At 38.9% G+C, this 24,255-nt stretch overlaps 1 protein-coding gene across 3 annotated transcripts in view; it reads left to right on the top strand.

The window, feature by feature from the left end:
* Positions 1-24,255, top strand: part of daam2 (dishevelled associated activator of morphogenesis 2) — a 189,767-nt gene that overhangs the window by 92,827 nt on the left and 72,685 nt on the right. For all 3 annotated transcript variants that reach the window (XM_059519409.1, XM_059519410.1, XM_059519408.1), the window contains exon 3: positions 15,060-15,149. In XM_059519409.1, the coding sequence (XP_059375392.1) occupies positions 15,060-15,149 (90 nt within the window). The remainder of the gene's footprint in view (positions 1-15,059; positions 15,150-24,255) is intronic.

Raw genomic sequence — 24,255 nt, 5'->3', positions numbered from 1 at the left:
CGTGCCTTAATGCTAGTACTTCCTGTCAATGTTTAAGTTCAGAGATGAAGACTGCTATCTAGCAGTCGGGATATGAACTCAAAATGAAAGAACTGCCATAAATCTTTTTTTTTATATCGATATTCCATTTTTGAGAATCAACACAGTATCGGCAAAAAAATTTTGCGCTACTCATGTTATAATGTTATATTAAAGATTAATCACATAGTTGGAATCAAACTGAAACTGAATCATAACAAAATTAGATTAACTGTACAGAAGCACAAGTAAAAGACCTACAGTACATGCATCATACCTTCTTCCCCATTCTGTTGAATTCCAACGTTGTGGTAATGGGTGGTCCTTACAAATTGACAACAGGATAAACAGAAAATTAAAAGAGCGTTTGATTTTTATGTGTCCTGTTTAAACAGCTTGTTGGAGTCTCTGTATACTTCAGAAGGATCTCAGTGCCTGGAACAAGTGGACTGTTTGTAATGGTGTCCTGGATCGTGTTGCAGGATTATATGTTTGTTTGGAGCATTTGACTGCAGATTGTTTTGTAAAAAAAGTGTAGTAGAGAGTTTTGTTGAAAGATGAACCAGTCAACAGTATTGGATTTGACAACAGCTGCATTCCAAACCAGAAGTAAACAATTTTGTAATTCTTTGTCTGTATATAACAGTTTTTGGATAAAGTAAAAAAAAAAAAAGAAAAAAAAAAACACATACTCACTTACAATAGCGAGGGGGCTTTTATTCTATTTCATTTGCAATAACAGTCATAACAGTACAGACACATCTTAATGGAACTGCCTCTTCATTTCAGAGAGAGTCAGAATGAGGGTTGAATATTCTTATATTTAAGTTGTTTATGAAAAAAAAAACATAAGTGAACATCAAAGAATGTTTAAAAATAACTGAAAAAAAATCCATATCATGATCCCTTTAAGAGAAAATTTAGTTGCAAGAATAATACTTTTTTTCATTTTATGTCTGCCTCTTTTTCTGTCTGGCTAAATTGTCTTTCCCCACCCTGTATTTCAGCTAAAAACAGATTGAGGAAAGGAAAAAAATGAAGCTCATCATTTGGAGTCAAATCATGCCCAACATATGGGAGCAGTTATGTAAATCATAGCAGCCTCATGCTTGAAACACAAAGAAACGACTCATAGATTATTTACACTAAATATAAATAATGATTGTAAAAGGAAAAAATAAAAACCCACACACCATTCTTTAACTCTGGATTATCCCTAAACATTTATGGAAACAAACAAACAAACAGTCTTGTGGTGCTAAACATTCAAATGGCTTTTCTGCCCAATGTTGAGAAAAACTTAACCATTTGTTGCAAAGACCAAACAAATATCCAAGTGTTTTTCATGTATGAGGAATACATCAATACATGCACTATTTGCAGTGATATAATAAATATTCTCTCACAGGAAGCTTTAAGAAACCTGACAGAACTGGGTCACAGATGACTGGATTAAGATTTTAGCAGGCTTTTTTTTTGTGCACAGAAGTGTATGTAATTTGGTTTATATTCATTCACTTTATAAATTTGTGGGGTTGCAGAGTGATTTAAATATAAATATGCCAAGTAGTGCATGTTATGTAATCAATTTACTTTTGAAAGTAATGAGTAAAGTTACTTTCTTAATTTACATAATTTCAGGTGTTATTTCACTCACATTTCCTTTTAAGGTGCAATTTTCAACTAGTTAATTGTGAGATTGGTCCCTATTCTTAAGTGTTACTGTTAATTCTATTGATTTAATTTAATTATTGCCAAAGAACAACTCTCCCACACCACAACACAGTCATGTAGGCTTGTACGTGTGATGTGACTACAATGCATCAAATGGAAAGCCTTACTTTCCACAAAAAAATCTACTTTTCAAAGTACCTTTCCCAAGATAGCTACCTTCCTTTCCATAATTTCTGCGTGCTAAGATGCATTTTCATGTAACATAAGCAGCTAAATAGTCTCTCTTGTACTGCTTATCAGTTCTCTTCACTACATTTTTGATAATAGCTCTCTAGTCTGAGAAACTGAGAGCCATGTGCTGCATAATTAGGACTGAAAAGAAACAAATCTTCCAACTGTTAACAACTTTGGTCAATTTAAATAATCATTGTCTTATTCTGCACTCTTCCCTATAAAGTAAACGTGTAAACCAGTGATTCACAACCTTTTTTCTTTTTTTCCAGCCCCCTATTTTAACTTTCAGAATCCTTAATGACCCCCGCACCCAGTTTTTAATAAATGCAACAACAGCAGAAATTTTAAAATAATAAAAGTAGCAATGGTGGCCAGATTCTAAATGAACACTTACTTACTTTTCTAGTAACATGCTACATATTAAAATAACATTTTGCTATATTTTGCATCTGTGCATTAGTTGTTTAGGTTTTTTTAGGGTATTTTTCATTTTTCAACAGTTACTGTCTTTTTGTGTGTTATCAACTGATTCATTTAGGAACAACCCAACATGTGTTTTTCAGAGACATGCTGTCAACATTACGCTGTTCGGGAAGAACACGGGAGGCACGAAGGAACATTTAGCGGTCATAAATAAAGAAAACACTGGGAATAATCACAACAGGAGCTTGAGCAGCACACGTAGTAAACAGGTAGATCCGACCAACACAAACTTTACAGACTGGGGCTTATAAAGACAGGATAATGAGGGACAGACAGATGTGGGGAATTAAGTTATAATCAAACTAAACAAAGACAGGAACAAGACAAAATAATGCAAAACAGGAACTGAGACACATGACAAAACAGCTCCAATCCTTACATTTCGCCGCCTCCCAGAAGGTGCGTCCTCGCACCGTAGGCAACAACAGAGCCAACAAGTCAAGGTGATGCTGATAATCTGGGGGGCTGGGGTGGACCTGAGGGCTCTGGAGATCGAGGCAGAGATCCGGAGATCTATGGCGGAGCCGGAGCGATTAAGGAACAAGGTGGAGCTGGCGGAAGGAAGGAGCCCAATGGAGCCAGTGAAACGGGAGCTCCCTCAGTGCTCCACTCCATGCTCTCACCGTCCACTGTCCACACACCTGGTCTGATGGGTCGATCATTGCACTGACTCATAGATTGCGGTGGGAAATGGTTCTCTGTCATCAGTGGGCTTGAGCAAAATCCACTCAAGGACCAACTTCGGACGACAGCACTCTGTATGCAGTGTTTAAACTTACATTGTAGAATGCACAGAATGCTTTGTCCAGGTAGCTGGTGGTGTTAGCTAGCAGCTGGAACAGTCTAGTATGTCAAGTCAAGCCACTTTTATTTAAACAGTATAGCGCTTTTAACAATAAAGATTGTGACAAAGCAACTGAAAAGCATTAAATGGGAAAATAGTATGTCAATAATGCAAAAAGGCAGTTCATCATTGAATTCAGTTATGTCATCAGCCAGCTTAGTTCAGTTTAAATTGTATCTGTGCAATCAAGTTGACGATATCGCTGGAAATGAAGTGTCCCAAACTAAGCAAGCCAGAGGCGACAGCGGCAAAGGAACCAAGACTGCATCGGTGACAGAATGGAGAAAAAACCTTGAGAGAAACCAGGCTCAGACAGGGGGCCAGGACTCCTCTGGCCAGACAAAACCAGCAGTTCAATTCCAGGCTTCAGCAAAGTCAGATTGTGCAGAAGAAGCATCCGGTTCCTGTGGTCTTGTCCCGATGGCTGTCTAGGAGACAAGGTCTTTACTGGGGATCTGTCTCTGGGGCTCATCTAGTTGTCCTGGTCTCTGCTTACATTCAGAGCTGTAGAGGTCCTCTGTAGATGCTGATCCACCATCTGGGCTGGATACCTACTGGATCTGGGTGACTGCATTGACCATTTGATCTGGATACAGACTAGATCTGGTGGCTACGGTGACCTCGGAGTAAGAGAGAAACATACTAATATTAGAATAGATGCCATCATTTTAATGATGTAGCAAATACATTGAGTGTTATGGGAAGTGTTCCCGGTTCCATTTTTTTTTTTTTTTAAGAAAATTTTCTTTTTCACCAAAATACTAGTTAATGTTATGGCATTGGCCTGAAATTTTGTGACTTTGTTCACAAAGGGTAAGGCTACTTCTCAATACTAGTACTAGTTAATGTTATGGCATTGGCCTGAAATTTTGTGACTTTGTTCACAAAGGGTAAGTCTACTTCCCAACTCTACGGTGACCTCGGAGTAAGAGAGAAACATACTAATATTAGAATAGATGCCATCATTTTAATGATGTAGCAAATACATTGAGTGTTATGGGAAGTGTTCCCGGTTCCATTTTTTATTTTTTTTTAAGAAAATTTTCTTTTTCACAAAAATACTAGTTAATGTTATGGCATTGGCCTGAAATTTTGTGACTTTGTTCACAAAGGGTAAGGCTACTTCTCAATTTTTTTTTGATCATTTTCGTACTTTTTGGGGGGGGGGGGGGGGGTCACTTTGTTACCCTCGTAGTGTTCCTTGGCAAAAATGATAGGTACACATGAAAGGTAGGAGAAATGCGATAAGTTGCTGATAATTCTAGATGGTATGACACAGGGGTTATTTGTCTCAGAATCTTAAAAGGACCCACGTACCTAGGGCTTAGTTTCTTGCTGGGAAGTCGAAAACGAAGGTCTCGGGTAGACAGCCACACCCACTGCCCAGGATCGTATTCCGGACCCCTTCTCCAATGACGATTGGCCTGTTCTCCGAATCTATAAACTGCTCGCTGAAGCTGTACAGGACCTACTGCTGGTAGGTCAGTGGGTTCGCCGGACCAGGGAAATAGAAGAGTTTGCTACCCTAGCACGCACTTGAAAGGGGTGAGTCCTGTAGAGGGTTTTAGAAGAGAGTTCTGGCCGTATTCAGCCCAAATGAGGAAATGGCTCCAATCCTGCTGGTTCTGGTGGCAGTAAGTGCGTACGACTAACGACTGTTAGGATGGTAGTGTAGCCCTGGGAAGGAGGTAAATCTGTGACAAAGTCAATCGTTATATGGGACCATGGACATTGCGGTACCGGGAGTGGATGGAGTAACCCGGCGGGTCTCTTGTAAGAGGACTTGACAATGTTGCAAGTTGCGCACTGATGGATGAATTGAAATACACCGGCCTGAAGCGTGGACCACCAGAATCAGTTTGTAACGAGGTGAGTAGTGGCTGTGATGCCCAGATGCCCAGCACTGGGAGTGTTATGGACCCATTGTAATACCCTCAAGCGGAGGGACTGTGGTACGTAGGTGTGATCAGGGGGCATTCGGGTGGTGACAGTTCCTCCATCTGAGCTGCTGAAATCTTGGTAATGATGTCCCACTGTACGGGAGCAAGGATGAGGTTTGTTGGTAGTATGGGAGCAGATGTGGAGGAATTAGAAGCACTATCAAACTGACGAGATAGAGCATCAGCCTTGCCGTTCTTTGAACCAGGATGATATGTGACCTTAAAATTAATTCAAGTGAAGAATAAAAACCACCTGACCTGTCTAGGATTCAGTCTCTTAGCAGCCTTGATATGTTCCAAATTTCGGTGGTCCATCAGTACCGTGAAAGGCAGGTGGGCTCCCTCCAACCAATGACACTATTCTTAGAGGGTGGCCTTCATAGCCAACAGCTCTCTGTCACCCACATCATAATTATGTTTGGCTGGGGTAAGTTTGTGTGTGTAATAAGCCCAGGGGATGAGTTTAGGAGGATTATCTTGTCACTGTGATAATATAGCACCGATACCAGTATTGGAAGCATCCATCTCCACAATGAACTCTCGTTCTGGGTCCTGATGATGCAGAATTGGTGCTGTGATGAACTTCTCCTTAAGTTGTGTAAATGCTGCTGTACTCTCAGGTGTCCACCTCAGACGATGACCTCCGTCCTGGAGAAGAAATGTAAGTGGCGCTCCCATGATGTTGAAGTTTCGAATAAATCGCTGGTAGAAGTTGGCAAAACCCAGGAAACACTGTAACTCTTTGACAGTGGTGGGTTGTGGCCAGTTAACTACTGACTCAACCTTGCCATTGTCCATGGTTACCCCCTCGGCACTGATGATGTATCCCAAGAAAGATATCTGTGTCTGGTGAAACTCACATTTTTTAACCTTGGCATATAGTTGGTGGTCAATCAAGCACTGGAGCACAGCTCTCACCTCCTGTACATGAGCCCCGAACGTCTCTGAATAGATGAGAATATCGTCAATATACACAGTGAGATTATTATTCAGCATGTCTCAGAATACCTCATTTTCTCAAACTGCTGGGAACTAAGGGTTAAGGATAGCGAAACTTGTGATATAATTTAGGCTTCGATAATCAATGCATGGACATAATCCTCCATCTTTCTTCTTTACAAAGAAGAATACTGCTGATGTGGGGGAAGTAGATGGTTTGATAAATCATTTTGCGAGTTGTTCCTTGATGTAGGTGTTCATGGCCTCAGATTCGGCTTGTGAGAGAGGGGAGATTCTTGTGGTATTGGCTCCAGGAATGAGATCGATCACACAGTCACAGGCTCAGTGACGAGGAAGCTGAGTGGCCGTACTTTCGCTGAAAGCTAGAGCGGGGTCATGGTATTACTTGGGTATCCCTGTGAGATCGCGGTTTTTGGTGCCAGTGGGGCTAAGGTTGACCTTGGTGATAGGGTGCAGGCATTTCTCTTGACAGGTCTTGGACCACTGAAGAATCTTTTTCTCCATCCATGAAATGTGGAAAGAGTTTCAGCAGATCAGGGTAGCTGAGGCACCCGTCGAGCTCGCATCAGATTATCAAGGCGAATGGCCAGATCCATGAATTGACTGAGCGACCTCCCCTCATCTCTACACGCCAGTTCTGATTGTAGATCTGAAGTGAGCCCCTTGCGGTAAAGTCATTTCAGCGGGTCCTCCTCCCAACCCCTTTGTGCTGCTGAAATGCGGAAGGAAAGAGTGTAATCCGCCATAGAAGATCCACCTTGGTGCAGGGTAAGAAGACTTCGTGGGAAGTCGTGGCCTAATGGTTAGAGAGTCGGACTCCCAATCGAAAGGTTGTGGGTTCGAGTCCCGGGCCGGCAGGAATTGTGGGTGGGGGGAGTGCATGTACAGTTCTCTCTCCACCTTCAATACCACGACTTAGGTGCCCTTGAGCAAGGCATCGAACCCCCAACTGCTCCCCGGGCGCCGCAGCATAAATGGCTGCCCACTGCTCCGGGTGTGTGCTCACAGTGTGTGTGTGTGTTCACTGCTCTGTGTGTGTGCATTTCGGATGGGTTAAATGCAGAGCACAAATTCCGAGTATGGGTCACCATACTTGGCTGAATGTCACTTCACTATTCAACTCGCCTGGTTCCTTACCACCGGCGGGGCGCTCGAACACCTCACAGAACTGGCGGAGAATCTTCTTGTATGAATGCCGTAAAACAGTCCAGAGCCCTTTCCGTCAATAGTGAGCATATGAAAGAAACTTGACTTTCTTCTGTAGGATAGATGTTAGGCTGCTGGTTGATAAACAGTGAGCACTTTAACAGGAAGCCCTTACATTTAGCCGTAGAGCCGTCATACATTCCTGGGAGGGACAGATGAGGATTGCTGGGAGAAGAGGTTACACCTTGACTCGGCTTAGCCGGTGGTGCAGCGAGAGAAACTGGGGTGGCAGCCTGGATGGTGAGCGCCTGCATGGATCTGACTAGCTCCTTGGTCCGCAAGGTCAGCTTTACGAGCTGTTGCTGGTGGGCAACCAGCATGGAACCTTGAGATGACACTTCGGAGGTAAGACGATACATGGCTGCTGGATCCTGTGGTGGCGAAGTCTTCTGTGATACAGAGTCAGAGATGAACAGATCCTTTTGCAGTGTATTTAATAATAATAAAGAATAGTCAGACAGGCAGTAATCAAACAACAGCGTCAGGAATATCAGAGGATGTCCATAAACAGAAACAATACTAAGCAGAGGTCAGGCGGCAGACAGGGAATCAGAATCAGTAAACAGTCCGGGGTCAGTAAACGGGGAATCAATCAATGTAGAAACCACTCAGAAATGTTGGCCAGGGCAAAACAAGACTTTGCACTGAGTTTGTGTTAGGAGGCAGTTTATATAGAGGAGGGAAAGTGGTAGCACCTGTGCAGGTGATTAGTCCTAGGTACGGGGCTGATGGGAAATGTAGTCAGTACTCGGATGACGGTTATCTTTGGTGTTCAGAGAGAGCCACAGAGGCGCGGTTTATGACACAAACATTATATTCAATCTTTTTGTCAAATTGTTTCCTTTCATTTAGGACTGGTTTTGTATTTATATTTGCATCCGATTAATCATAGGCCTCATTTATCTGACAGCAGGCACCTACATTTTTGAGTGAAAAAAAGTTTTTTTTATGAATAATTGTCACAATAGTAAAAAAAAATGTATGACAATTTGCACTGTTTATCACACTAGTGTACTTTAATGTCTAATCAGGGATTTTGTTTTGAAAGGCTTTTATTTTGTACAAAATGGCACAAAGTCACACTTTTGGTGTTCCCGTCAAAAATGACCCGCCCTCAAAAAATTGCTTATAAGTAATTTTTGGTCAGGAACACCACAAGCGTGACTATGTGCCATTTTGTACAAAATAAAAGCCTTTCGAAACAAACTCCCTGATTGAACATTAAACTACACTAGTGTGATAAACAGTGCACATTTTCTCCACATTATATTTAATTTTGTGACAATTATTCATAAATAATCCTTTATTTTTACTCAAAAAACAGGTGGCTACTTTAAGATAAATCAGGTCTACGATTAATCAGATGCAAATGTAAATACAAAACCAGTCCTAAAGAAAAGAAAGGAAGTTGACAAAAAGACTGAATTCAATATTTGGTGATAATATAGCATAATGAGTAATTTATACGGAATTTTTTGAGGCTGGGTCATTTTTTGACGGGAACACCAAAAGTGTGACTTTGTGCCATTTTGTACAAAATAAAAGCCTTTCAAAACAAAATCCCTGATTAAACATTAAAGGACAGTTTAATGTAATAAACAGTGAACATTTTCATCAATTTGAATTAAATTTTCTGAAAATTTTTCATAAATAATGCTTTTTTCACCTACAAAATTAGGTGCCTACTCTCAGTTAAACCAGGACTACGATGAATCAGATGCACATATAAATACAGAAACAGTCCTAAATTAAAGAAAAGACGTTCACAAAAAGATTGAATCCAATATTTAGTGATGATGGAGTGATATTTGGAGTGATTTATGCGCAGTTTTTTAAGCCCGGGTCCTTTTTGCCCTGGTACACAACACAATAGTCACAAGAGGATCTATGAATTCTGGAAGCACCTCTTTTAGTAGCATAAATGGAATAAGGTCTAACATCCATGTTGTTGGTTTAGATGATTTAACAAGTTTATACCATTCTTCCTGTCCTAAAGTAGAGAATGAGTGGAACTGTTCCTCAAGGGATCTATAGTGCACTGTCTGATGTGATACTGTAGCTGATGGCTGCATGGCTTCAATTGTATCTCTAATAGCATCGACCTTGGAAGTAAAGTAGTTGATAAAGTCATTATTGCTGTGCTGTTGAGAAATGTCAACATCTGTTGATTGTTTTCCTCCAGCTGTGCTCCATTTTCCGGGCTGCTCTCTTTAGGATGCATGTGTGCTCATTATACCTTGGTGTCAGACTGTTTTCCTTAATCTTCCTTAAGCGTAAAGGAGCAACCATATCTAAAAAGCTAGAAAAGAGTGAGTCCATAGTTTCTGTTACATCATAAAGTTCTGAGTTTTTGGATGTGCTAAGGAATTGAGATAAATCATTTACATTTACATTTACTCATTTAGCAGACGCTTTCATCCAAAGTGACTTACAGATGAGGACAGTGGAAGCAATCAAAAACAACAAAAAGAGCAATGATATATAAGTGCTGTAACAAGTCTCAGTTAGGTTAACACAGTACACATAGCATGGGATTTTAAATAATATAATATAAAGAAAACAGATAGAATACAAAAAGATTAGAAATGTAGTTTTTTTAAGAATAGAATTAGAATAATGAATGTTAAAGTTATAGGGTCAAATAAAGATGGAAGAGATGTGTTTTAAGCTGATTCTTGAAGATGGCTAAGGACTCAGCTGTCCGGATTGAGTTGGGGAGGTCATTCCACCAGGAGGGAACGTTAAATTTAAAAGTCCGTAAAAGTGACTTTGTGCTTCTTTGGGATGGCACAATCAAGCGACGTTCACTTGCAGAACGCAAGCTTCTAGAGGGCACATAAGTCTGAAGTAACAAATTTAGGTAAATGGGTGCAGAGCCAGTGGTAGTTTTGTAGGCAAACATCAATGCCTTGAATTTTATATGAGCAGCTATTGGAAGCCAGTGCAAATTGATAAACAGAGGTGTGACATGAATTCTTTTTGGCTCATTAAAAATTAATCTTGCTGCCGCGTTCTGAATTAATTGTAAAGGTTTGATAGGAATCGGGAAGATTACTTACAATGCAGTCTTTTGTGGTAGAAGTAATGGTTCTACCATGCTTGTAACGAGTATAATTTACAGTTTTAGCTACATGAAGTGTACACAAGACTAGATAATGATGTGTGATATCATCACTTGGCTGCATAATTCAACACCATCAACATCAATTCCATGTGACAGTATTAAAACTAGATTATGATTTCGACAATGTGTAGGACCTGACACATGTTGTCTAAGTTCAAAATGTCTATGAATGCTGATCCCAGTGCATCTTTTCCGTTATCAACATGGATATTAAAATCACCAACAATTAAAACTTTATCTGCAGCCAGCACTAACTCGGCTATAAAATCAGCAAATTCTTTAATAAATTCTATATGGTGGCCTGTATACAGTAGCCAGTACAAACATTACAGGCGATTTACCATTAACACGTATTTCTCTGGATAATGTAATACGAGGCACCATTACTCCAAACAAGTTCTACTTAAAGCCCGCCCTCTAAGAAATACTGAAAATATTTGTATAAATTGTAGCAACACCTCACCCTTTACCTTTTGGACCGGCTCATGTTTATAAAAGTAAACTTGGGGGTAGACTCATTTAAAATGGCCTAATGGTTAGAGAGTCGGACTCCCAATCGAAAGGTTGTGAGTTCGAGTCCCGGGCCGGCAGGAATTGTGGGTGGGGGGAGTGCATGTACAGTTCTCTCTCCACCTTCAATACCACGACTTAGGTGCCCTTGAGCAAGGCATCGAACCCCCAACTGCTCCCCGGGCGCCGCAGCATAAATGGCTGCCCACTGCTCCGGGTGTGTGCTCACAGTGTGTGTGTATGTGTGTTCACTGCTCTGTGTGTGTGCACTTCGGATGGGTTAAATGCAGAGCACAAATTCTGAGTATGGGTCACCATACTTGGCTGAATGTCACGTCACTCATACTCGTCACTCAAATATATGTAATCATCTTGTTTTAGCCAGGTTTCTGTCAAACAGAGCACATCTAGGTTATGACCAGTGATCATATCATTTACAAAAAGTGCTTTCGTAGAAAGGGACCTAATATTCAATTAGCCAAGCTTTATCATTTGTTTATCCATATCACATCTGTTTTTTATTTGTTGAACATCAATTAAATTGTTACTCTTAAATTGGTTTGGATGTTTTATTTAGTATTTTCTAGTTCAGGGAACAGACACAGTCTATATAGTGTGATATCTAGGTGAAAGAGTCTCTATGTGCTGAGAATTAACTGATTTCTGTGGCGTGAGGCAGCTATCAGATGGTCAGTTTAGCCAGTCTTTCTGCTTCCTGACCTGGGCCCCAGTTAGTCAAGTCAAACTCTAAGACTATGTGCCATATTTCTAGAGAGAAGATCGGCACCACCCCAGGAGGGATGAAGACCATCTCTTTTCAACAAGTCAGGTCTGCCCCAAAAGCTCCCCCAGTTGTCTATGAAACCTATGTTAATCTGCGGGCACCACTTAGACATCCAGCCATTGAGTGATGATAGTCTGCTATGTTTTTCATCACCACGGTAAGCATGGAGGAGACCATAGCATATTATAGTGTCTGAAATCGTACTTGCAAGTTTACGCACCTCTTTAATGATTTTTTTGTGATTTCTGACTGGCGAAGGCGATCATCATTAACGCTGGTGTGAAAAACAAAAAATCGTACTGAATTTACTTTTAGCATTAGCCAGCACTTTTAAATTTGCCAAGTATGGTCCTTGAGCGATCGCTCCCCATGCTCCAGCAGGATGAGGAGGAACTCCGGGCAGACAAGGGGATCCATAAGGGTACACAACAGAAAAAATAGACATGGGTGAAAACAGGAAACAAAATGGAGTGTAGACAAACAGAGGTTACTGTTTTGTTCCGATCTTCTGTCATGTTACGTTGTTCAGGAAGAACATGGAAAGCATGAAGGAACGTTCAGCAGACTTTAATAAAGGAAACACTGGGAATAATCATAACAGTAGCTTGAGCAGTACACAAGTAGATCTGATAAACCAACTGAACAGACTGGGGCTTATAAAGGCAGTATAACAAGGGACAGACAGATGCGGGGAATCAACTTATAATCAAACCAAACAAGGACAGGAACGAGACCAAATAAGGCAAAACAGGAGCTGAATCATGTGACAAAAGAGGTCCAATGCATGCATTGATTGATGATTCTTTATTCTTGTTGAGAATTTTTTTTTGCATAATATCACATTTACAGTAATGTTGATAGTCTAAATGTAAGCTCAACAACCTTATCAATGGCCATGTGCCAACAGACTGTTCACGATAAATATCGTTTTTACATTACAATTACGAATAATCAGAGGTGACTGTGTGACTTAGAGTAATGTCCATATGGTAAGGTTTATAGTTCTAGGATAAAACAAATAATGCAGTAAGGTAATTTCTGCATTTAAACAGAAACAATAAACATGCTATGATCAGTGATTTAATTAATATTCTAATATTGCGTAGTTAAGTCTCACATAAAGAGCCTTTGCAGATGACTGATGCTTGACAGTAGAACAGGTTTAGATTACAGAATAGAATGGCATAATAATGAAACATTCTGTTCATTCCTTTTGGCTCCCTTACCTTCCTGGAGTGAAAGGTCAGATATTTGTTTCTTCCTAATTTCTGTGGTTTAGGGCACTGGATGTGGTGATATCGGCCAATGAGCTTCCTGGTCACTGTTCTCGTTCAACATTGCCATTTACACCCTGTAATTCAGCTGATTAAATCTGGATGATACGGTAGTGAGCCAGTAGAAAAAGGTCTGACAAATTAGTTTAGGTCTTTGCTGTCATTTTGAAAGATTGTTCCTGTCAGTTTATGAACAGCTGGCTTTCTTGAGTGGAGGTCCATCACTAAATGAGTATTAATTTAAAAGCAAATATTATTGCGTGTTGCTGAGGGCGTTTCAGTTGGTTTTTCACAATTTTAGAACCCTTATAGAAAGGTGCAGCCATGTGACCCATGTGTTGTCCAAACCCCATATCACAGATTTTTCCATGAAACACAAAAGAAGATATTTTTGCATTTACAGATTATTCTCTCCTTCATAATGTGGACTGAGAACGTAGACCTCCCACAAGGACAAAAATTGCTAAGAAAGTAGTCCATAGAAAGTCTAGTGTATTGCTAGACTTTCTCCCTCTATTGTAGCTGTCAGAAGTCATCTAAATTAAATACAAATATGGTTTTGTTGTCAACAACGAGACACACAAGTACCAGTTGCACTTAAAATCATTAACACCATACATTGCTTTTATGGTACATTTTACTGTACTTTTGCATATTTAAGTAAATTATTCCTCTCAGTTGTTCAATCTTTATTTTTGTGTATCAATGCATGAGGCTTTCTTCTTGGTCACGACTGGCTAAAATAGTTTCCTCTCAGTCCCCTGTGTGCCACATATGACTTCCTTCCATTTTGACCATCTGTAAATCTTTCCTTCCCCATGTCTTCTTTACTGCACCTCCCTCCCTTTAGCTCTGCCTTTTTGTTCCCTTTCTCACTATTACTGTATGGCTTTTATTGTTTCCTTTTCACTTTATAATTTACACTCTCTGTGTAGCTCTCTATTTTTCTGCCTTCTGTAAAAAGGTAACAGCTTTGATATATTTCATTCTTTCCATTCACAAATAAATAAATAAAGAAAAACAGTATCAAGTTTGTTGGCTCCATCATTTTAAAGAGACACTGTCAGAGTAAGTTACTTTTCAAAACCTGGCCTCCGTGTCAGGCATGTATCCTGACTGAATATCTTTGATGAATAGCTTATCTTGATGAAAGCTCTATACTGGCAGTAAATGAAAATGGAAAAATTGAAACTTTGAGTTCTTAAGGGAAAATAAATATTCTTCAACCAGGGGTAAATTGGCCTTATTATTTTCAGTTAGGGAATTATAATATTATGTTCTTCTTCTAATGTTGACACATTTTAGTATTAGCACAAATGGCTTTATAGAGAACTTACAGGATTGTGAATTGAATTGTGAATGCTTTTAAATGTAGTTCTTGAAACATAATCTGTAGTTCTTATGAAAAATAAAATGAATAGAATGATAGAATGAAATTCATACTGCTGTGTAAATGTAACTCTTAATAATACATATAATTCTCAGCATAAATGACCTATAAGTGTGGTAATTTATATTTAATTTATGTAATTTCTTTTAAATTGTTTCAGTTATGTTAATTATAAACCAATTTTCATTTTAAGGACTATGATTAAGGAGTCCTTCATTTTTCAGAAGTGTAATATTATTATTTATTCTTATTTTGATAAATATATATATTGTATAATATAATTTTGTCAGATCAGTTGAGAAAATTCTATAGACACTAAAAAGGAATGATATTTCCACCATAGATGTACTTTTTATTCACAGATACTACCTCACGTAAAACTTTCTGCATTCTTCAAAAAAAATTTAATTCTATATGATTCATGGGCTGTTTTCTTAATGGGGACAAAAACAAAAAAATAAAAATGACTGGTATTAAAAAAAATTACTGGTAATACCAGGCACAACTCCCCCACCCCGACACACACTTTAATGGGGGTGGCATGATCACATTCACCATGCTTTTATACATATATTAGGTTAAGGGTGGCTCAGTTGACATGTCCTCTCCTTTCCTCAGGATGAACTGGATCTCACAGACAAGAACAGGGAAGCCATGTTTGCTTTGCCTGCTGAGAAGAAATGGCAGATCTACTGCAGCAAGAAGAAGGTAAGTCATTCAAAATACAGTATAATCATTTAAGGTTTTCTTTAGAATTTATCTGGCTTCTTTTTCTTTTGTTAGTGACTGGCTATAGAATGTTTTTGCATAATTTACAAGGAAGAGCTGTATTTTTTCACATATTCAGAATTGTAAACATTTCACTGAGAGACAAAGCCTTTGAAATGGATGTTGGAAAACTTGAACTTCTTTGAAACCTCTGGCCAAAACATCTACCACACTTATCACACACACAGCCCCTCCCTTCCTCCCATCCTTTTGGATCCTATGTCTGTGGTCAGCCACTTTCAGGATATTACTCCCTTTCTCCCTGATTACATAGAGAGAGAAGACATTAGCTGCTTTCAGAAGCCTCAGTGGATTACAGATTTAAACAAATGGGTTTTAGCCATTTCCAGGTTAGGTTTTTATGGAAGTGGTATTGTTTTGAAAGGACCTGCAAAGTGAACAACATCCACTTCAATTACAGTCTGGAAATGTTGTCTTTGTTTCCATTATAACTACAAAGCCTTGTAGAAAGTTGGGATCTATGGTATGTGCATGCTTGCTCCTGGAGCACTGGAGACTTAGCCTTTTTGGTTTGGGAGGTGGGATTTATAGGTAAATTAGTGTGCAGCTAAAGATATGTGCGTAGGTACTAAATCAGGTCCTGGAACAAAGTTGTCAGCAGTTTATGTTTTCTAAATGTTCCAGAACTCAAAATATATTTCCTCTCAAAGCAGAAAGTTTAAAAAGAGAGGTATAAAAATGGGAACAAGTAAGCAACAGATGTCTTGGAAAACAAGTTGTGAGACCAAATTGCCATAGAAGCCCTCTACATGGCCTGCTTTAAATGTACAGCAATGCACACAGAACATGTAAGGCTGTGTTTAAGAAAGCACTCAAAAGAGAGACCTGAATGATTTAAGAGGGGAGAGAGAAATTGAAGATCGTTTTTGTAACACTTTACAATAGGTAAAACGTATTATTTGCTTAATAGCATGCATATTATTAGAATATTAGCCATGTATTAGTGCTAATTAAGAACATATTAATGCCTTATTCTACTTGACCTTATTCTACATCCCTAATCTTACCCAATACCCAAACCTAACAACTACCTTACTAACTATTAATAAGCAAATTTATTGAGAGAAATGTAATAGTTAATAGTTAATAAGTGTTACCTACAGTGGCGGAGCCAGGAATTTCTCCATTCTAGGGGTGGCCAGGCAGGGGCCAGTAGTTACTTTGGGGTGGCACAAAAACATAATTTTGCAAACAAACACGGCACTTATCCAACCTTAAAATACTTTTTAAAGTATTGTATGTGCCCAAATCACAATGATGTTTTACAATACAAATTTACAATAGCTAGCCTACAATGGCATTTTTTATTAAAGTTTACCAAAATCCTGAGCGTCATAATCTTACTCACCCTCAAGTTATTTAATAAAATAAAGGAAATTCACTTTGAAAACAGAACACATTTGATGACTGACATAAATACAAATCAAAACATAAGCAAAACACATTAAGATGTTTGAAAAACAACAAAAAAATGTAGGATTATTATTGAGCAAAGATTAGATGTTTTTGTTGTAGGTACCGAATTTTATCTGGACTTTATCTACAGGTCCTTCTCCAAAAATTAGCATATTGTGATAAAGTTCATTATTTTCCATAATGTAATGATAAAAATTAAACTTTCATATATTTTAGATTCATTGCACACCAACTGAAATATTTCAGGTCTTTTATTGTTTTAATACTGATGATTTTGGCATACAGCTCATGAAAACCCAAAATGCCTGTCTCAAAAAATTTGCATATTTCATCCGACCAATAAAAGAAAAGTGTTTTTAATACAAAAAAAGTCAACCTTCACATCATTATGTTCAGTTATGCACTCAATACTTGGTCGGGAATCCTTTTGCAGAAATGACTGCTTCAATGCGGCGTGGCATGGAGGCAATCAGCCTGTGGCACTGCTGAGGTGTTATGGAGGCCCAGGATGCTTCGATAGCCGCCTTAAGCTCATCCAGAGTGTTGGGTCTTGCGTCTCTCAACTTTCTCTTCACAATATCCCACAGATTCTCTATGGGGTTCAGGTCAGGAGAGTTGGCAGACCAATTGAGCACAGTAATACCATGGTCAGTAAACCATTTACCAGTGGTTTTGGCACTGTGAGCAGGTGCCAGGTCGTGCTGAAAAACGAAATCTTCATCTCCAAAAAGCTTTTCAGTAGATGGAAGCATGAAGTGCTCCAAAATCTCCTGATAGCTAGCTGCATTGACCCTGCCCTTGATAAAACACAGTGGACCAACACCAGCAGCTGACATGGCACCCCAGACCATCACTGACTGTGGGTACTTGACACTGGACTTCAGGCATTTTGGCATTTCCTTCTCCCCAGTCTTCCTCCAGACTCTGGCACCTTGATTTCCGAATGACATGCAAAATTTGTACAAAAGTCCAGTGCTGCTTCTCTGTAGCCCAGGTCAGGCGCTTCTGCCGCTGTTTCTGGTTCAAAAGTGGCTTGACCTGGGGAATGCGGCACCTGTAGCCCATTTCCTGCACACGCCTGTGCACGGTGGCTCTGGATGTTTCTACTCCAGACTCAGTCCACTGCTTCCGCAGGTTCGGTCACCTCTTCTCGTTGTGCAGTGTTTTTTGCCACACTTTTTCCTTCCCACAGACTTCCCACTGAGGTGCCTTGATACAGCACTCTGGGAACAGCCTATTCGTTCAGAAATTTCTTTCCGTGTCTTGGTGGCCTTCTGGACAGCAGTCAGGTCGGCAGTCTTACCCATGATTGCGGTTTTGAGTAATGAACCAGGCTGGGAGTTTTTAAAAGCCTCAGGAATCTTTTGCAGGTGTTTAGAGTAGTGTTGTCAAAAGACCCGGTACTTCGGTACCAAGTCGGTACTAAAAAAATGAAAATGTGACGGTACCAGGTTTCTGTAAGTACCGGTAGTACCGAGGTCCCGTTCAAACCCGGTTCTTGACGCATACAGCGATATGATTACCGCGAAGCAGAAGACGCGGACGGAATCTCAAAATCCAGTCATGAAAATGAAACTTACATTTTAATATGGACAGTCAAAGAATTTGTCAAAGTTAGCATAAATTAATCAAATCAAATCTCCATATGGACCAGTATTTAAATGTTAAGCCGCAAAAGTTGGTTGAAATCTGAATCCTTCATGTTCTGCGTTTCTCTGTGTGAATGAATGAATGGCAGAGACGTGCGGGTTTGTTTACTACATAGCGACCCTCTACATTGCAAGTACACCACTCGCATATGCTACTAAATCTTCCTTCTGGCGACTAAATGATTTCTAATATTAGCCAATGGTTAATAAATTCTCAGATTTTACTCGCCATTGTGTGAGTTAGAGGCTAAGTATAAGTTTAGGTCAGATATATGTTCACTCGCCGAACACTCTCTGACTGAGCGCTTTAAAGTTTCATTCTCAGTCAGGCGATCTGTGTGATCTCAATGGATGCACAGCGCACCTGTGTTTAATGTACCTCTAGTGTGAAGGCGCACAGATCGCTGTCACACACGCAGAGACCGAGAGAGAGAATTGACGCACTACATTTAAACTATTCTTGATTGTATTTTTTCCTGTCAAAATAGTGGCATATCTATGGAAATCTTCAGCTTTTAAGAATAGCTGGGTTTTCCGGTAACGTTAGTGTGTGGAGTTAATGCGCAAATGGCAATCTCATTGGCTGGCGCTCACCTATTATTGTTCGTTTTGATTTCAGCAAATCAGTTCGAGCGAATGCACAAAACCTGATTAATATTCATGAATCCAGCAGCTAATTAATCCTTAGTAATCTTTAGTGTGTTTTTATAATTCTTCTTATTAGAATTCGTATCAATATTATCTTATCAGTATTCTTGTTAGTTTTTCTCACCTCCTTTTTTTTTTTTACAGAATCACTGAATGACAAAAAAAAGCACCACCACAATTCCAGTTAAAATGTTCAGTTAAATTGACTAATATGCATTTAAACATGGTTATCAAGTTTACTTCTAATTACTAAAGTTCTAATTATATATCAGTCTGGCGAATAAACTAAAATATTTAATGGCCAATGGCGATTCAATTGCAGAGGTGTCCGTAGAGGGTTGCATAGACTGAAGCGTGTAACATTTGCAGTAATCTCAGCATCTGCCATCTCAATGTGGACATAAATACATAAACAACATCACCAGAACTGTTCTGAATCACTTCACAAGCATTTTACCATTTCATTTGAGTAAAAGCAGTGTCAGTTTAAAGGTATTCATGGCAACTCGTCAAAATAATTTCATTTTTACAAGAAGGCATTGTGCTAGAAATATTACTATTATTTAATAGAAGGTATGTGATACTGCTAATACTGTTGAGAAAATTAATAAAACTTTTTAAAGAAATAAATCACACAATATTTCTTACATGTTTTAATTTTAATAGCAAATCCTTTATTTACCAAAAAATAGAATGTGTTCAAATTTCATTAATTAAAAGACAAATAAAAATTTGGGTGAAACTTGTTTACTGTTTTTTGTATAATTGTATTACTTGTAAAAAAAACTTTAATCACAATTTTAAATAAGTATAAAGAATGGCATTGGTTTTATTTATAGTGATAAAAAGTGTGTTTATTTTGTTTTTTTTAATTAGCATATTGTGTTTTGCTTTGGTACCGAAATTGGTACCGAGAACCGTGGATTTTCACTGGTATCGGTACCGAATACTGAAATTTTGGTACCGTGACAACACTAGTTTAGAGTTAATTAGTTGATTCAGATGATTAGGTTAATAGCTCGTTTAGAGAACCTTTTCATGATATGCTAATTTTTTGAGATTTTCATGAGCTGTATGCCAAAATCATCGGTATTAAAACAATAAAAGACCTGAAATATTTCAGTTGGTGCACAATGAATCTAAAATATATGAAAGTTTAATTTTTAGCATTACATTATGGAAAATAATTAACTTTATCACAATATGCTAATTTTTTGAGAAGGACCTGTATATCTAGAACTCTGCGATATGCGCGTGACGATGCAAATATGATGAGAGCGCCACGGTTATGCACATCCATCTAACGTAAGCGTGTTTACATAGGAAAGTAACGTATATAAACATATATATATATACTGTATATAAAATCGACTTAGAAGCTAGTAATTATATTGGTATGTTGAATCACATTAAATGTTTCATGATTAAAACATACATTTATATATTCAGAGATAAAATAAACATAGTTTTGAGCATCCGAGTCAGCTAATATGAAGCTAGCTAAGTAAACTGCTCCCTACGTTACCTGTTTGTTACACAGGACAATGATAAAACTTCAGACACAAATAGTTGAACAGAACTAAAATAATAATTTATCTGACTTTAATAACTCACCTGAAAAGATGTGTTTGTGTGTTCAAACACGAGTTGAACCAGGCACAAAAGCGAAGCTTCACTCCTTGACTCTCTCAGTCCTCGACTTTTTACAAATGCTGGAAAGACACGCGCGCTACGGAAACTCTCACGATAGCGCATTTGCCTGTAAGTGACAAGGGATTCAACTGTCGCGATAGTATCGCAGTCCAAACGTAATTGTTTTGCTATGATCGATCGAGGTCATTTTGATCAAAATCTAAGAAACTATTATTATTATTTATAATAGATCACAATTACGATCGGGTTGGCCAGTGGAGTGGCCGTGATTATTTCCATGTTGGCCATGGCCACCTCCTAGCTCCGCCCCTGGTTACCTATTCTAAAGTGTTACCTATTTTTTTTTCTGAGGCTCCCTGTAAGAAAAAAAAATCTATGAAGTAAATATCTGTGTAGCTTTTTGAAATCACTTGTTCTCACTCCAAAGGTCCAGTTCTGCTATTTGTCAAGAATCCTGTACATTCACTTTATGTATGTATGTATGCGATTTGTCCAGATGGCTAAAGTGCCCTTTAGATTCTTTATTGCAACAGACAGTAAGCTGACTGCTTTCAGTGAGAGTGTCTATCCCAAACAGAGTCATTTCTGAATCAGAGTGCCTTTGTCAAGCATGCGTTCTGATCCACCCTATGAAATATTGTTTAAGACCTGAAGGTTTAGTCTCCAGCCTCTGTAGATATTCGAAAACCAAGTCTCTATGTTTATTATCTCCTCCTGCACTAGAATAAGGCAAGCATTAAGATAGATTAACACCTACACACCTCAGAGCTATAATGAGGCCAGAGAGGCATCCGAACATTGTGTGAACATATGAGGCTCCAAGGTTAGGCTGTCTTTCTAGGTGATTTGAAAACGGAACATGCATCTTTCAGGTCAATAGTTATGAATCAATCTTCTGTTCAAATATTAGACAAAATATGTTTTAGTGATAATATTCTGAAACTGAATATCCTGAATGTGAAGTTCAGCAGAGGCCAGTCCAGGATTCGCTTAAAGTCACTCTCATCAAGGGACCATCCTTAACCCATGGTGGAAAATAATTTTGCCTCTGAGAGAGACGTAGAGACAGTCCTGTGACTTTCCATAGCCTCGAGCTCAACATAGGATCCCTAAAACTCTACCTCATGCAACTTCTCGACATCCACACAAGTAGAGTGACGTTTAAAAAAAAACATTCATTTACACACACTTACAATGCATTTCCTCGCTTGTCAGTACAAGCACTTCCGAGATAAAAACTTCGAAAAATACATTGTGTTCAACCATGAGGAGAACAATAATTTTATTCAGTGTGGGTCACTGAAACATGATGAATCCAAAAAAAAATAAAAAAAATAACAGATATATGAGGAGTGATGGTAGAGGCATTATAAATTAATAATTAATATAAATTATATTTAATTTATAATTAATATAAATTATAATTAATAGAAATTAATAAATTAATGCTGTGGCCATTGGAATTGTATCATCATTAAGTTATGATTTTCAGATTGATCAGCCACAAGAATTTTAGTTGCATTACACTATTATACTGTATATTATTAGTTAACCTCACCCCTACCACTAACCAATTCTTAACCAAATACTGTAAAATTTGTCATGGTATGGTTTGCTAGAGATCAGGCAGGATGACAAAGATGAATACAATAATACATGAATAAATCCACAACAGGTAAATCCAAACAGGGTAGACACACACGCACAGGGCAAAATCCATAATAACCGACCACTATAAATCAAGAGACAGGAATTAATATAGGGCAGATAACGAGGGGCAGGTACGCACAATGAAGGTGATTAACTAGTAATGAAAACAGCAGGGCTTAAAGTTCTCCGGCACCGTGCCAGATTTCCATCCTCCAGCGTTTGGCAGCGGAAAAAAAATAATCCTACATAAAAAAAAAAATCTTGGTGATATCACCATGAGTTTCGCCTACCAATGGTATGAGAGGAGCCACTTTCACTCTCAACCAAACTAACATTACTAGCCAATCAGAATGTTTTGCTCTTATAAACATGAGATGCTCATAATAGTATCCAATTGCAGAGTCGGAGCCCTGATGAATGGAAAAGCACGACAAAAAACTGTGAGGCACAATGATCAAAGATGTCCAATTAGCACATATTTACATAGAAAAGCGAATTATAAAGCAGCTGAGCTTTGTAAACAGCTCAGAGTTATTATGTAATCTCCATAAGAACCATATGATTGCCATAACAAATTTACCTGGATTTTTTAAATGGTCCTTTTCACAGATGATCTATTAATAGTAACTTACTGGTAATTTAAATTTAAATTTATGATTAGTCATTTTCAATTCAATTAATCTTCAATTCAATTTAAGTTTATTTGTATATCGTTTTTTACGATACAAATCATTACAAAGCAACTTTACAGAAAATTATGTTTCTACAATATTGAGTAATAACTTATAAGTGGTGACTGTCAGTTTGTGCGCATATGACAGGATTTTATTCAAAAAATTAATACAAGACGTCGTCAGCCAGACGATGAACATTATTAACAGCAATTATTATATGATGCAGTAACACTTGTAGCAGTATTTGTTAGTTCTGTTTGTAGATTCAGGGTTAGCATCATCTGGGGTTCTCTGAGGGGAGGGTCTCTTCCAAGCCCTCGTACTCCCTTGCATCTGCCATCAGCGCATGTTCATTTGCCGGCTCACGCACCTGGTCAGTCGGGTCCAGCTCAAGCTCCAAGGCGATCCTCAGCTCTGTCACTCTCTTTGGCGATGGCTCGCCGGTCCTGGTGGGTGATGGCTCTTCTTCTGCGGTAGGCTCTGGCTTAGGCTCCGCACAGCGGGGTGATGGTTGGCTGTGCTCTGTGTCTGGAGTGGGACTGGTGAGATGCTCCTCGGCAGGTCCGATGGTCATAGGTGTTTTGTTGCTCACCAGCACCCACTCCACAAGGGCGACCAATGATTCCCAAGGTCCACCTCTGGACAGCTGTGCTATGCTCTCCTCGTTGAGGCTTGCCAGGTAGAGTCCGCAGAGCCTGCTGCCTGGGTTGCTAGAATGATTGTCAATCTCTGCAAACATCACAGAGTGGACCTTTGAGAGAAGGACATCTGAATGGTGGGCGAGTTGAAAGAGGGGAAGAAGATAATTTATAATGAATTACCATAAGAACATTAATTACAACTAGGGCTGTGCAAAAAATGAAATGCGATTTTCATGCGCAGCTCATCAGTAAAGGCGCTTCTGTGATTAATAGTATATCTCCAGCATGTGTGTTCTCAGATCAGGGTTGCCAGGTTTTTAAAACAAAACCTGCCGAATTTCTTCTCAAAACTAGACCAATTGCATTTCGTTCTTGGTGATAAAATTCCTTTTTTGGGGGGGGGGTTCTCTTAAAATTTGCATTTTAGGGGCAAAATATCACGTTATTGGGATTGGGGTCGCTTTAACCCGCGAACATGAAAAACAACCGCAGACTTGGCAACACTGGTTGGCATTTACTACACAGAGCCATAGTTCACTGACAATCTACACAAAACGATTTCAATATTGCAGGCAATTCATTGCCAAATTTTTTCATTGCCAAAGTGATTTTTTTGTAGCTTGTCAGTGAACTACAGCTCTGTGTAATAAACGCCGCTCCCCCTGAACCAGTGTTGCCAAGTCTGCGGTTGTTT

This window comes from Carassius carassius, chromosome 31 (genome assembly GCF_963082965.1).
Source record: "Carassius carassius chromosome 31, fCarCar2.1, whole genome shotgun sequence".
NCBI lineage: Eukaryota > Metazoa > Chordata > Actinopteri > Cypriniformes > Cyprinidae > Carassius > Carassius carassius.
Note: the sequence above shows the minus strand (reverse complement) of the source record. Positions and strands in the feature narration are given on the sequence as shown.